Source organism: Chenopodium album, chromosome 1 (assembly GCF_948465745.1).
Source record: "Chenopodium album chromosome 1, dcCheAlbu1.1, whole genome shotgun sequence".
NCBI classification, from domain to species: Eukaryota; Viridiplantae; Streptophyta; class Magnoliopsida; order Caryophyllales; family Amaranthaceae; genus Chenopodium; species Chenopodium album.
In genome coordinates this window covers 59,884,876-59,900,227 of record NC_137834.1, presented here as the reverse complement: position 1 = coordinate 59,900,227, position 15,352 = coordinate 59,884,876, and the positions used below count along the sequence as shown (strand labels likewise).

At 36.2% G+C, this 15,352-nt stretch overlaps 1 protein-coding gene across 1 annotated transcript; it reads left to right on the top strand.

Moving 5' to 3' along the window:
• Positions 1 to 2,927: 2,927 nt before the first annotated feature.
• Positions 2,928 to 5,698, top strand: LOC145556706 (DELLA protein GAI-like). Its single transcript, XM_081618363.1, has one exon. It carries the CDS (start codon positions 3,325 to 3,327, stop codon positions 5,176 to 5,178), a length of 1,854 nt encoding a protein of 617 aa, XP_081474489.1. The 5' UTR covers positions 2,928 to 3,324; the 3' UTR covers positions 5,179 to 5,698.
• The last annotated feature ends 9,654 nt before the right edge of the window (positions 5,699 to 15,352 follow it).

Here is a 15,352-nt window from a genome sequence, read left to right as displayed (position 1 = left end):
TGGTAGGAACAGCGAAGGGGAGTTGTTGGCTGTTAAACTTGATGGAGAATGATAAAAAATCTTACAAAATTATCTAATTTCCACAACCTCTCCTCCTACTAATACCAAATTCCTCCAGTGTACCAAATTATATAAGAGTTTTATGTTGCGGAAATGCACAACTCAGGTAGCATTGACGCTAAAATATTATACAGCTCATTTCACATATCAGAGTAAAATCTTCCTTTTACACCCTGTTCCACATATGTGATGGTTGCGAGAATGCGAGGTTCGAAATGCTAGCTTGAAATCTGAGTTATGTGAAAATCAAGCTCATATGTGATGCTTGAATGTTTGTAATGCTATCAAGGAGACGAAATGGCCGTTGATGATATTATACTTGCAGGAGAGCAATGTGAGTGTTTTTCTTTTAATCATGTTAGACAAAATGGCAATGTGAATGCGAGTTTCCTGCTAATGATGTAGAACAATCCTTTGCAAACTTTTTCCCCAAGGCTTTTTAGCTTTTGTGGATTTAGACTCTGGTTGATTTAATAATATTGCTTCCATGTTTTCCCCTAAAAAAAAGCTTTATGGGCATGATATATAAGTGACAAAAGTGTAAGTTGGGTTAGTTTAATCCATTAATTTTACTTAATTAGTTTGATTAGTTGTAGATTTAGTTTGATAAGCTTGTATGAGTTTTGTCATGCTATATCTTGTTCTTCTTTAAATTAGTGAAAATTGTTCACTTTAATTTAAAAGCCTATTAGCTCAATTGGTAGAGCATTGTGCAGCTGCTCAATGATGTAGGTTCGAATCCTACATAGGCTATGAAAAACTGATTATCATTAAAGGGTGACTTCATTTAAATAAAGGTTTCGAATCATAACAATAGTGACTGTATAAATTGGTCAGTACATGTGTAAATATGCTTTGATTATGTTTAAATAAGAATCACCATGCATGAAAATAGTATTACTACAAAAAATAACTATATTCAAATAGGATTATTACATGTTAGAAAAAGGTCACTATATTCAAATAGGAGTTACTACATGTAAAAAAAATATCACTAGATTCAAATAGGGTTACTACATGTAAAAAAAAGTTCACTATATTCAAATTCTACATGTAAATAAAAAATCACTATATTCAAATACGGGTTACTTCATGTAAAAAAAAGGTCACTATACTCAAATACTACATGTAATAAAAAAAAAAAAAAAAAAAAAAAAAAAAAAAAAAAAAAAAAAAAGGGTCATTATATTCAAATAGGGATTACTACAAGTAAAATAAAGGTCACTATATTAAAATAGGGGTTAATCACCACATGTAATAAAAAGCCACTATATTCAATTAGGGGTTAATACCATGTAAAAAAAAGGTCACTGTATTCAATTAGGGGTTACTACATGTAAAAAAAAAGGTCACTATATTCAAACAAGGGTTACTACATGTAAAGGGTCACTATATTCAAAACTAACCTATTTATTAAAATGGGTCACTATATGTCTAAATCTTATTAGCCTATGTAGGACTTGAACCTACATCCTCTGTGCCAATAAAAATATACACAGTGCTCGACCAATTGAGCTAATAGGCTTATAGAGTTTTTAACTATATATGATTCTCCAAATCCTACAATGCTTTATTATTAAGGCATTAATGTCTCTGAGAACAATGTTTATCATGTTCCCTTCTTATCACCTAACATACATAAAAGCATTAGATATCGATCTGACTATTTTCGGCTAAATAAAAGAATAACGTATACATGTTTTATTTGCATATACCTCATTCTTCTCGATCACAAGTTGTGGGACAAATTATACCACACTCCATTCACAATTGAAAATAATATTAGAAGCTAAATAAGTTTTATCAAAAGCAAAAGAGGGATAATACCAAGTCATAAGCCTAAGCACGTGAGAGCTAATTGAAGGCAGCCATCTACTATATAGCTGATTGTGGAAACTCAATCAACTAGCTATATGTATAGTGACCCTTATAATAATATAGCAACCTTTCTCATACACTAATGTCATAATAGCCATAGTGACCTTTATTTAAGCATGTTGCTAGCCTCATCCCTCTATACTTCCATTTCACATGCCTTCAAAAGGGTTAAACTGGTTGTAAACCATATAAACCCTAATTTTATTTCTTTAATTTTTTAAAATCATTCCCATCATCTTTTCCACACCAAACTTCACTGCTAACGTTGGACAATGAATAAATCAAAAAATAACACAAATCAAAATTCTACTCACAACGTAATTTATGCAATTTTCCATAAGCTACATAAAATTACCAGAACTAAGTAACTAACACCATCATCAATCATTTAAACCTCAGATTATACACAAATGAAACCAAAATTGATCAAGAAAGTTTTAATTGATTAACGTTTTAGAATAATTAAAAGCCCTAAGTAGAGAAAAACAGATTGATTTGGGAAGAATTAAATCGAATTAAAAGCATAATCAATTTTTATTCATGATATTTGCAGAAAATCAAAATAAAGAGTTATTGATACCTTCATTGTTATTTGTGTTTGATTCCGATTCAAAAACCGATTTGTTGAGACAATTGCAGCAGAATTTCTCAATTGATGAATTTGCATCATAATTTCGGCGACGATGTTTGTAGAGGAGAGAGAATATAGTTCATTTTTTTTAACGAAGGAATACTGGATTAGAAGGGGTTTTGTTATAATTGGGCTTGATAGGTGTGGGCCGGGTTATTTTCTTCAGACAACAGCACGTGAGGACATAAGGTCCACAATAAATTTATTGTGAACCAGGTCCACCCAAGAATTTTTGTGATCTTTTAGACCAACACATTAAAATAAAAAAAAATTCCAATGTTTATCCTCCTGAAGCCAGGCCAGCTGTCTCATTCCTTGGTCCTCGCGCCCCCATCACGAGCGTCCCTCATAATTCATCTCTCTCACACATTCTCTCTCCTCATCTCTCTCTCTCCTCTCTCCCCTCTCTCATCCACAAACCCAACGTTTTGCAGCTGCTGCTGCTCCTGCAGTTGTTGTTGTTGTTGTTGTTGTAGTCCCACCCTTCCCTCCTGTTATACCCCCCTCACCCCTTCGCCGCCCAAAATTCTCTTTCCCCCTTTTCCCAAAAATACATTTCTTTTTCTTATTTTTTATTTATTTAATAATATATGATATTATTCCTCAATATTAGACTCCCATAAATTTTAGGTGTAAAAGCAAGAGAGAGAAAATTACATAAAAATATCATTTCACATTCTCAATCTCAATCTCAATCCCAAATTTGTGAGACCATACAAAATCAACCTGAAAAAAAAATAAAAAAATAAAAAATCATGAAGAGGGAACTCCCCTTTACGAATCCAGAACCTTCTACCGGCGGTAAACCGCCGGTTTCTGGAAAGTCAAAGATGTGGGAAGATCAAAACGACGCCGGAGTTGATGAGTTGCTTGCCGTTTTGGGGTATAAGGTCAGGTCATCAGATATGGCGGAAGTTGCTCAGAAACTTGAACAGCTTGAACAAGCTATGGGAAATGTTCGAGAAGATGGTCTTTCTCAATTAGCTTCTGAAACTGTTCATTATAATCCTTCAGATCTGTCTACTTGGCTTGAATCTATGCTTTCTGAGTTTAATCCATCTACTACTTTTGATGATGATTCGTCAAGTCAGATTCTATTACCTTCTCCGATTGGGTCGGTTGTAGATCCGATTGTTAACCCGACTCCTCAGAGTTCGGTCCGGTTCAGTTCCGACCCGTATTCGGATTATGATCTCAAAGCTATCCCAGGTAAAGCTATTTTGACTCCACCTTCGCCGTCTTCTTCATCAGCTTTACTTGTCAATAACAATAATAATAATAACAATAATAGTAGTAGTTGTAATAGTTTGGTTAGTAATACTACAAGCAGCTCAAGTTCAAGAGAGGCTAAGAGGTTGAAGGCCTCTAATTATACGGCTGCTAGTGCAACCGCTACTGCAACCGTCTCGAACCCGTCCTCATCGAAGTTAACCGCCAATTCAGCCGTGTCAAGGCCGGTTGTGCTTGTTGATTCGCAGGAGAATGGTGTTAGATTGGTGCATACTTTGATGGCTTGTGCTGAGGCAATTGAGCAACAAAATATGGGATTAGCTGAAGCGCTGTTAAAACAAATTGGGTTTTTAGCGGCGTCTCAAGTTGGATCTATGAGAAAGGTTGCCACTTATTTTGCTGAGGCTCTTGCTAGGAGGGTGTATAAATTATGCCCAGATGTTCCATATGATGGCAATTTATCAGATATGTTGCAGATGCACTTTTACGAGACTTGCCCCTATCTCAAATTCGCTCATTTCACGGCGAATCAGGCGATTTTGGAGGCTTTTAGTGGCAAAAAGAAGGTTCATGTTATTGATTTCAGTATGAAAGAAGGGATGCAATGGCCAGCTTTGATGCAAGCGTTGGCGCTTCGCCCTGAAGGCCCGCCGGCTTTTCGATTAACCGGGATTGGACCACCAGCACCGGACAATTCGGACAGATTGCAAGAAGTTGGTTGGAAATTAGCTCAATTTGCAGATTCAATCCAAATCCAATTCGAATACCGTGGGTTTGTGGCCAATAGCTTGACCGATTTGGAATCAGCCCTGCTTGATCTAAGACCCGAAACCGAAGTTGTCGCGGTTAATTCAGTTTTCGAGCTGCATCGTTTGCTAGCTCGCCCCGGCGCAGCCGAAAAGGTGATGGGTTTAATGAAGGAGGTGAACCCAGTCATAGTAACAGTAGTCGAGCAAGAGGCGAATCACAACGGGCCGGCTTTCCTAGATCGGTTCAACGAATCACTCCACTACTACTCAACCCTGTTCGACTCCTTAGAGAGCTGCGTAGACAGCCAGGATAAGATGATGTCTGAAGTATACTTAGGGAGGCAAATATGCAACGTTGTTGCTTGTGAAGGAGTCGACCGAGTCGAACGCCACGAGACACTGGCTCAATGGAGGAATCGGTTCGGAACAGCCGGGTTCGCGCCGGTCCATATCGGCTCAAACGCATTCAAACAGGCTAGTGTATTGCTGGACTACTTTGCAGGCGGTGATGGGTATGGTGTGGAGGAAAATGATGGGTGTCTAATGTTGGGGTGGCATAGTAGGCCACTGATCACAACCTCAGCTTGGCAACTCGCCAAAAATAACCAAAACTCGCCAACTCGGCTCTGAGTTGGGTCGAGTCGAGTCAACTTCGATTTGGAGTTCGAGTCGAGACAACTCGGGTGTAAATCAGGGGAAACATGACATGATGATAAGAGGGTAAGGAAGAGGTGGTGAGAGTGAAAGGGCGTAAAAACGAGTTAGGTAACTCAGTGGGGGTCCACAACCTAACCACTGCCCAAATTACAACCTATCTCTCTCTTTCTTTTTCCTATTTTCTGAGTCTGATTGATGTGCTGAGCTGGTTGTGTTAGTGCGGTTGGGACCCACCACTACTTCTCAATTCCCAATTCAGTAGTAGTACTGTCTTTTCTTTTCTTTTCCTTTCTCTCTCCACCTTAGAAATTCCTCTTCTTTTTTTTTTTTCCTTATTATCTTTTGATATTTTTTTTTATTTTTTTTTTCTTTTTTGTGTTGAAGGAGGGTACTTGTAAGTTTTTTCTGTGAGGGTGAAATTTAGAGGTGAAAAAGTTGTATTTATATATGGCCTTTTCTGTTCTCTTAATAAAAAGAAGGCAACATTTTCAAATGATTTTGTTTATTTAGTTATTTGCTTTTACTCTATATAGTTTACTTGTTCTTTCGTCCACATTATTATTTATTGGAGTAGAAATTCAATATTACAGACTTTTATACAAAGTTGAAGGTTTGATAAAGATGGTGAGAGAAGAAAAGTATGTGTAATGAACTATGCTTTACAACTTTTGCTAAAATTAGCTAAATCAAACAGAAATGTTAAAATTGTAGTCTAATTATGGGGTATTAACTAATTATCATAAAGAAAAGTTTTGATTTTACAATATCTCACATGATCATTAATACTATTACATTATGTACTAGATTTATTTGCATAGAAAATTTTAGAGATTCCAAGCAAAAACAACAAAAAGATATACGAGTAAGAAATTTTTTTAGCAATTGATTTGTATTGAAAAATACTTTACAATTACATCGTTTAAAGTCACTATATTGTTTACAAATAACGTTGGAAAATAAGTAATATGACAATAGAGTTTAAGTTTCACAAGTATATTGTAAAGTTGGAAAATATTAAACCCCTATTATCTCTATTATAACTTATAAGAGAAGAGGGAGGGAAATTGAAAAGTTAGTCATATAAAAATATAATAAAAATGTTATACTGATGCATTATCAATAAGTCAAAGATTAATTTAACCTTTAACTATTCATAACTAATTGAGTGGCATAAGAAAAAAAAAAAAAAAAATAGATAATAAAAAAGTACTACTATATACTCCTTCCGTTCCCAATTGATAGTTACTTTTGCTAAAAAATCACGAGAATTAAGAAGGAATTAAGAAAGTACATTGAAAAAGTAAATTTACATTGGATATGCAAAAGAATAGAGAGAGAAAGTAATTAAAATACATGGGAAAATAAAATTTACATTGGAAAGTTAAATTTGCACAAATATTTTTGCAAATGTTAGAGAATTTTGATAAAAAAATAATATTAATGGTACTTAAAAAAAAAAAAAAGCAAATGTGACTAACATTTTGAGTAACAAAAAATGGCAAAAATGACTATCAATCGGGAATGGAGGGAGTATAACACTGGCAATCCGAATACTCAGGAAAAAAAAAATTGTCATACCCAAACTCGAGGTTGAAATGCTTAATTAAACAAAAAAGGCAAGTGATGATCTGGTGTAATATTTTTTTTTCTTTTTTTTTTTAAAAAAAAAAGAAAAGGCTTGGTGTTCCTTTAAAAATACTTATTGATAATTAAAAATATTATTAATTAAATATTAATATCAGTATACGTATTCAGAAGAAATGGAACAAATATTTAAAAACGGGTGAAGTATATACTACCTCCGTTACAGGTTATGTGCAACGATTTGACATAAAGAAGAGATGAAAAATGTCTAATCGTTGTACATAAACTATAACAGAGGTAGTATATAAAATTGAACATTTTTTTTTGGACAAGATATATAATAGACTATTATAAACACTATATAGTATAAGAAATCAATCATTTTTGCAAGAATTCTTGTGTATTTTAACACTGTACGGTTAATTCATGATGGAGAGAGTATGAGTTAGATTATCTTAAATAAGTGTTCAGTTTTGGGGTTGATTCCGCAGGGACTAGCAAGAGTTGAGTTGTTTTGGCTTTGGTACAGAAGAAGTTTTTTGTGTTTTTTTGTTGTACAAATGTAGTACTTTGTAATATCAAAGTTCCTAATGAAATTAGTAAATGAGTGATGTTTGTTTATGGTGCTCCTGATTATAGCCTTAAGTTTGGGGTTTAATTTTGGATTTGTTATCTATAACGCCTAATTGTTTGAATATTGGAGATATTAATCAAATCGAGCATCATTATGATAGATTAGGGGTTTCAAATTTCATTAAAGGTTGGGATTCCTTTATTGATTTCAGACTTAAGTCGAGTCTTTTTTCTACTCCTTTCAAAGGCCCTCCCTATACTTGGATAAATAAAAGGTACTCGGATCAACTAAGCATGCAACAATTAGATAGGTAGTACATTACCTTAGATTGGTTTCATAATATTCGAATAGTCGGTTAACTAATCAGTCGATCCTTGCCTCTGATCATGCTACTATTTTATTTGAGGATACTTCTTCTCAACAAAAATCAAATAGACCTTACCAATTGGATAATTGGTGCCTTTATTTTGAGGACATTCACGACTTTGTTTATAGTACTTGGCAACGACCCCCAAATGGTTCCCCTGTGTTTACGCTCTCAAAAAATTTTGATTCATAATTGGAGTCTTAAGAATAAGGAATTTTGGGGTGTGGATTGGAAGAATTTTACTCTTCACAAGATAATATTTTACTACAACTTCAATTCTGGAGACAACGTTGTAAAAAGAATTGGATTCTTTAGGGCGACTGTCCTTCTAAGCTTATGTTTTCAAAGGTCAAAAGTCGACAAAATAAGAATGAGATTTGTTCTTTGTTGGATGAACATGTTCTGCTTCAACATGGTCAACAATAGGTTCAACAAATCGTTGTACAATCTCTCAAGAATAACTTCAAAAGTGATTCGGCTCCACTTTGTGATCTTGAAATTGATAATGTTCTTAAAGAATTACATCCACCGTGTTTTAACTCTTCCCTGTTCAATAATTTAGAGCGTTCCTTCACGCCTTCAAAGATTTGCACTGCTATGTTTGACTTATGGAACTGTAAATCTATAAGTTCGGATGGGATAACTGCAGAATTATTTAAATTACACTGGGATATAGTTGGAGAGTTTGTGGTTTTAGGCATTCAAAGTCTCTTTCAAACGGGATTTCTTTTGAAACAATGGAATCAATCTCTTCTTGTTATGGTTCCAAATATTTCTTCCCCTTCTCAGGTGGGACACCTACATCCGATAAGCCTTTTTAATACAATTTACAAATGGGCTTCCAAGTTCTTAGTTTCCAGACTACACCAATATCTTCCCTTTCTTAAATCTGAGCACGCCTTTGTTCAAGGAAGAGTTATGACTAATAATATCTTACTCAGTCACGAGTTGATGGAAAAAATCAATTCCTCAAAGACAGGTACCAACTGGTTGGCTTTATTCAAAATTGATATGAGTAAAGCATACAATTGGATTCACTAGAATTTTTTTTAATACGGGTACCACAAGCTTATGGATTTCCTGCCCGTTGGCTTCAAATTATTGAACAATGTATCTCCACAGTGACGTACAAATCACTCGTTAATGGCACAACTTCGGACACATTTAAGCCGCATTGCGGTTTAAGCCAAGGTGACCCGTTGTCTCCATGTCTATTGCATTTTGTATGGATGTTCTTTCTCGCATGCTGCATCTGGGTCAGGACTTAAAGTCCTTTCAATTCATTAAGCTCTCCAGATTAAGTCCGACTATTCACACCTCTTTTCAGGGATAATGCAATTATCTTTTCAGAGTCAATACTGCATGTATGAATATCGTTAACATCATCCACCATTTCACAAAGATCTCTAGTGAGGAACTGAATCTCTCAAAAGCTCTAGTTAAATTCAGCCCAAACACCTGTACCTGGGCTCAGGAAGAGTTCAAGTCTATCTTTTGAATGAAACATATTTAAGTGTATGATCACCATTGAGGTGCTCCAATTGACTTTATGGGGACAAAGAAGGCCCATTTCCATTTCATCATCGACAAATTTTTGGTAGAATTAATTGTCTTAATGCTACCAAACTGTCCCAATCTCAAAAGTTAATTTGTATTAACTCTATTCTTGTAGCTATGGCATCCCATGTACTCTCTTGCATTGATCTACCGGTTTCAGTTGCAATAATAATTGAATCTCTACATTTGTGTTTCTTTTGGGCATATTCGGAGAATAAAGGAATACATTGGGTTAACAAAGATACTATGCATCTTCCTCAAGGTATGGGCGATTTGGGTATATGTTGTATTTCTACTACAAACAAAGCGCTCCTCATGAAGCAGGTCTGGCGATAGTTACATACCCTCAACTCCTGGTATCCAAGGTCTTTAGTCCTTGTACATGACTTCTCTCAGACTCTACTAACACTTCTTCTCGGATTACTGGTCGTAATTCGTTTGGTCTATAAGGACTAATTAATGCTGATAACCTTCTACTTCAAGGTTGCACCTAGAACGTCGGTAATGGACGCTCCATTCTAGCAAGGAGCTCAGCTTGGGATCACGAACGTGTTCCTGAATTCAAGCCCGGCATACATTTGAACACTACGGAGGCTCATTTGGTTAACTTTTTTTATTCACCTAAACACAAAGACTTGGGATTCTAGCAAAGTGTGGGACTGGTTTATTCCTTCAGATGCTACTTTAATCCTTGCGATTGAGTAATCAGATATAGCAAGAGAGAATTTTCGTTACTGGTCTCATACTTCCTTTGGGAAGTACTTAATTAAAATAGGTTATGCTATGTGTAGGGAATAATTTCAAGCCTTTAAAATCCCACTAGCTTGAACCCCACTGTGATCATACACTAAAGTACGGTGGCGTCCAAAAGGGAAGAAGATAGAGCAAAAAGAGTCGCCAACAAGTTTTTAAGGAACTTGTAAACCGTTCACGAGGTGAAGGTTACACCCCTTAACGATCCAAGAGATCGTCAACTCCATAAGGTCTAGAACCAAATAAGGGTTCGGGGATGATGGTACAAATCCAACCTAAAAGAGATTGAACCTGCCCTAATAATAGGCCTCTACTTTATTCTGATCGTATTCATGTGCGCTTTTTGATTAACATACACTAAAGTACGGTGGCGTCCAAAAGGGAAGAAGATAGAGCAAAAAGAGTCGCCAACAAGTTTTTAAGGAACTTGTAAACCGTTCACGAGGTGAAGGTTACACCCCTTAACGATCCAAGAGATCGTCAACTCCATAAGGTCTAGAACCAAATAAGGGTTCGGGGATGATGGTACAAATCCAACCTAAAAGAGATTGAACCTGCCCTAATAATAGGCCTCTACTTTATTCTGATCGTATTCATGTGCGCTTTTTGATTAACATGCAATCATTAGGATTACCCCTAAACCTGTTTAATCTATGTTGGTTGAATATAATGCACAAATAAACTATTATTGGCGATCACTTGAATTATAATCAAATTAACCCAAAACAAGATTATTAATTATCTTATTAAGCGTGATTACAAGTACCAATTCCCTTTAAAACATGCATAAAAGGTGTGATCAAGCAACAAAGAATAAATATCAAGCAACATAACAAATTAATTATAATCATTAGGATAAACATGAATAATAATAATCATAAAAATAATAATAATAATAAAATCATCATTATAAAATTAAATTATAATATTCATAATCATCATAAATCATAACAATTATAATCATAATCATGTTCATGTTAATAAAAATAGCAAGATCCTAGGCATGATACTAACAAGATTAATAACAAACCCTAGCATGTCACTAAGCAATAAATATCAAATCTTTAGCCCTAACATGATACTAGCATGAATAAATATTAGGAAGAACATAGGAAGCATCGTACAATCATATTTAACATTAAAAATACCCTAGACATGATACTAGGAATCATAATAACAATATAATCATAATATCAACTAATCAATTAAAGCACTTACTTTGATGCTTCGTACCTCTTTCTAATAACAAAATACACACGTTAGTAACTTCAAGGAAAATAATAATCAAACAATTAAATTAAATAATTGAAATAGAGATTTGGGACCAAACCCTCAGAAATTAAAACCTTTCACGTCTAGGGCGAAGGCAACTTCGAATATGGCTATGTGTTTCTAGATCTTGCGAATGCGGAATTTTGTATGAAAACAAAGTAAGAAAGAAAGATGAATGTTTTAAAGAATGCTAATTAAGCTTGTTGTTGAAGAGAATTGGTGAATGATAGATGTAGATGATGAATGATTGTAGGTGTATCAAAACGGAATTTTTGATACGATATTTATAGAGAAAATCAGCCAAAAAAGATAATTTAACAAAACAGAGTCTGACGCACGCAAAACGAGGTTGGCGCCAACCCTGGCTAGCTGGCGCCAGGCACCAATGGCTAGCGCCAGGCGCCAATGGCTAGCGTCTGGCGCCAAGCGTGGTTCTAGGCGCCAAGGCCTGGGGTTGGACGCCAGTCTTGATTTTAACGCGTTTTCGAAAATCCGATAAGTTTACCGTACTGGAGGATAAAATAATATAATTTCTTCGAAAATGCTATTTGATTTTGATTAAAACTGTGAAAAGTCAACAAAGTTAACTTATCAATGCTAATTGAATTAGGAATGAAAAGAACCTTCTAGAAGATTTTAGAAGACTAAAACCATTCCTAATTGCATTAGGAATGATAAATCATATTAGGCCCTCCCCGAGATCATTGGGCCGCATATAAAGCTCAAACCGGGCCCAGTTTAGTAAATTGGCCATAACTTCCTCAATATTCATCGGAATTGGGCTTATAATATATCGTTGGAAAGGTCTTTGCAAACCCCATCCAACTACACTACTATTTGACCCATATCATGGACCAACCAAACTGGATTGGCTGTTTTCTTAAAATAAAGTTTTCAAAAACAGAAAGAAGAGAAAAGACATAAAAACTTTCCGCAACACTAGACCTTTCCACACTTTCGTTTCATTCGATTATGATTCGACGTGAAAGGTACTCATCACTGGGTTTGGTTTTGGGGAGACACAAATGGGTGTCTACAGAAGCCGCCACTTTGACTGAGTTTGGAGAAACGCAAGTTTCGAAAACTAAAGTCAAAGTATCGATAGGGACGGAGAATGATTCAGAACGTTCTGCGATCCTAAACCACTCTTGTAACGCCGATACCTGCAAAACTAGCGTTAGTTAAATAGATAAAAGAGTTATGAAATGCGTATCTTGCACCGTCGAGCACACGTCTCTGAGCACACGTCTCTGAAAGTAACCGATTGTTTCGATGACCTCTTGCAGACTAGAGAATGTCATCCCGCTTGAAAACCGCTACGCCCGTAACTGCTTCCAAATTAGAAGATTGCTTTGCCTGAAACTATCCTCCTCCGCAATGATAATATTCCACATCCTAGGGAATACTATCGAAGATTGCTTCTCTTGAAACAATCTCCATCCGCATTGACAATATTCCACGTCCAAGGGAATATTATCGAAGATTGCTTCTCTTGAAACAATCCTTAGTTGTTTGTGACAACTCTCCATAATCCAGGGAACGCCACCTTACTGTTTCGTTGTTCACTCGTCTCTGAACAAAGAGCTTCCTTTTGATATGTTCACGCGTCTCTGAACAAAGAGCTTCTTTATTATATTCTTTTTTAATATGAACTTCTAAATGATGTGTCCACGCGTCTCTGAACGAAGAGCTTGATAATAGGATGCCCACGCGTCTCTGAGCGAAAGAGCTTGTAAATAGGAGATCTTTGATGATATGTCCACGCGTCTCTGAACAAAAGAGCTTTTGAAGGATATGCCCACGCGTCTCTGGAGCAAAAGAGCTTGATGGAAATGTTCACGCGTCTCTGAACAAAAGAGCTTTTGAATAGTATGCCCACGCGTCTCTGGAGAAAAGAGCTTTGATGGAGATGTTCACGCGTCTTCGAACAAAAGAGCTTCAGTACTTGACCGTTTGTTGCGATAATGTTCTGAAGAAAAAATTTTCCGAAGACCAACGTTTGTCGATATCTAAAGCTTGCCTGAACTTTGTTTCCGCTAAAACCAGTATGTCGGTGTCTCCGCGATTAGGCGCTTTAAGCTAAGTGAGACGATCTTTCATCAGGTCGATCACTTATTGTGATTGTAATCAAACTGACTACTTAATCATGTCAAATTTCTTATAGGGGCTAACTGGCGTACCAAGGAACCCAAAATTGCTGTATGAAGTCGAAATCACCTTTCTGAGAGACTTCGAGCTCTGTCGTTGATGAAATATCTCTGGCGCCAAGAATTGATTCTGTCGCCGAACGCTGTGATAGGGTCTTCCCTGTTCTGCTACACCTGTATTTATTTTGACTATAGAACTTTGCCAATCTCTTTAATTATCTTAGGGTTGACCTAAGGCTTAATGTTGCTTGACTCATCGACTTGACACGACTCAAGGTATAAACTTGACTCGCTGATTGACTGACTCGAGGTTGACTCGACTCAAAGTGTTTGGCACATGTGTTAGACTCAAATCAAAGTGATATGGCACGACATGACTCAATGTGTACATGACTCGTGTGTGCATTGTAATGTGATCGTGCGACTCGAAAAATGCAAAAAAGCAAAAAATTTCCGTCAATTTTGTGGAGGGTACCGACTTTCTCCCGAAAAAGAAAGACGTGATAAAAGAATCGAAGTGTTGAAGATGCATGTTGAATGAGCATAGTCAAATGTCATTTGATACTGTCTCTCAAGGTGCAAGGATTAATCCATCCTAAGCTATCTCAATGGTTGACTCAATGATGAAAGTATTTGGGTAACTTAGGCATGGAGGCTAAGCACTTCATACTTCGTGATGCAATGACAATTATGAGTGATGATTGATTCTGACATGGCATGCTTCAGCGTTAAGATTTCATGACAAAGGGTTCCTAAGGGAAATATATTTGGTCATGAATGCGTGATGTGTGTGAAAGTGACACTAAAGTTAGGCCGCAAGAGCTAAGTGTGTGGAAAAATATATTATTGAAAAGAGTCAAATGGCGGTGACTCTTAGGCTAGGTAAGCTAATGATGTAGGGATCAAGCCCCCAATTCTAGCTCTAAATGAATAGGGATGCGCACAGGGGATCCCTTGATATGATCATGGTGTAAGTGTGTGAATGTGAATATGAATGCATTTTTATTACGGCCGCACCTCGATGTGAGGTTGCCTACGTATCCGTTAGGAATCAGGCCGAACGTAGCTCTAGCCGAACCTCGCACAAGTGTGTATACCTCAAAAAGGTCTTTTTAAGGGTTGTAACGTGGTTAGGCTAAAGGTTTAAAGAAGAAGGGGATAAAGGCTCAAGACCCTAGATAAGCCCCCAAGGTGTGCAACCTTGATTTTGAATATTTGTATTTTTATGCTTGAGGTTTTCTACTCTTTTTTTTAGCTCTTTCTTTTGCTTTAGCATTTATTTCATTTTTATAAGTGTGAGCAATCTCGATCATGCGGTCTATCACTCACTTGGCATTCATGTTTCTCAGGCACGGTACCGAGCACTCGATAAAAGACGCAATCTGAGACGTGTTCATATCGAAGACATTTTCATATCAAAGACATTGGAACACTTGCCCTTTTGTACACTTTTATTTATTTTTTGCTTATTTTTTCTATTTTAATCTTTTGAATTTGCTCAAGCTTTCTTTAGAATTGCAAAAGTTGCACACCATCCCATCCCAAGGTTAGATAGATGTAGGTTGAAAAAAAAGAAGGGTCTATCGGTAGACAAGGCTCAAAGTGGTTTATGAAGAAAGGATTGAATATTCGAAAGATGAAAGGAGATATGATGTGGCTACAAGGGGTGCCTCAAATCATTGGTATACCTTGTGCTTAATTCGACACGGATTTTTTTTTATTTTTTTTTTATTTTTTTTAATGCAATGCAATGTGATGATCATATGCAAGGAAATAAATGCTCATTTTTATTAAAGGAAAAGGAAAAAAGACTACAAAAACATTCTAAAGGAAAAGAAAAGGTGCCTATGCTAGACTTATTGAGGAAAGGGTAGATAAAAGAAGAAATAAAAA

Excerpts from the sequence above, each read along its gene's own strand:
- LOC145556706 (XM_081618363.1), top strand. The coding sequence starts at position 3,325 with ATGAAGAGGGAACTCCCCTTTACGAATCCAGAACCTTCTACCGGCGGT.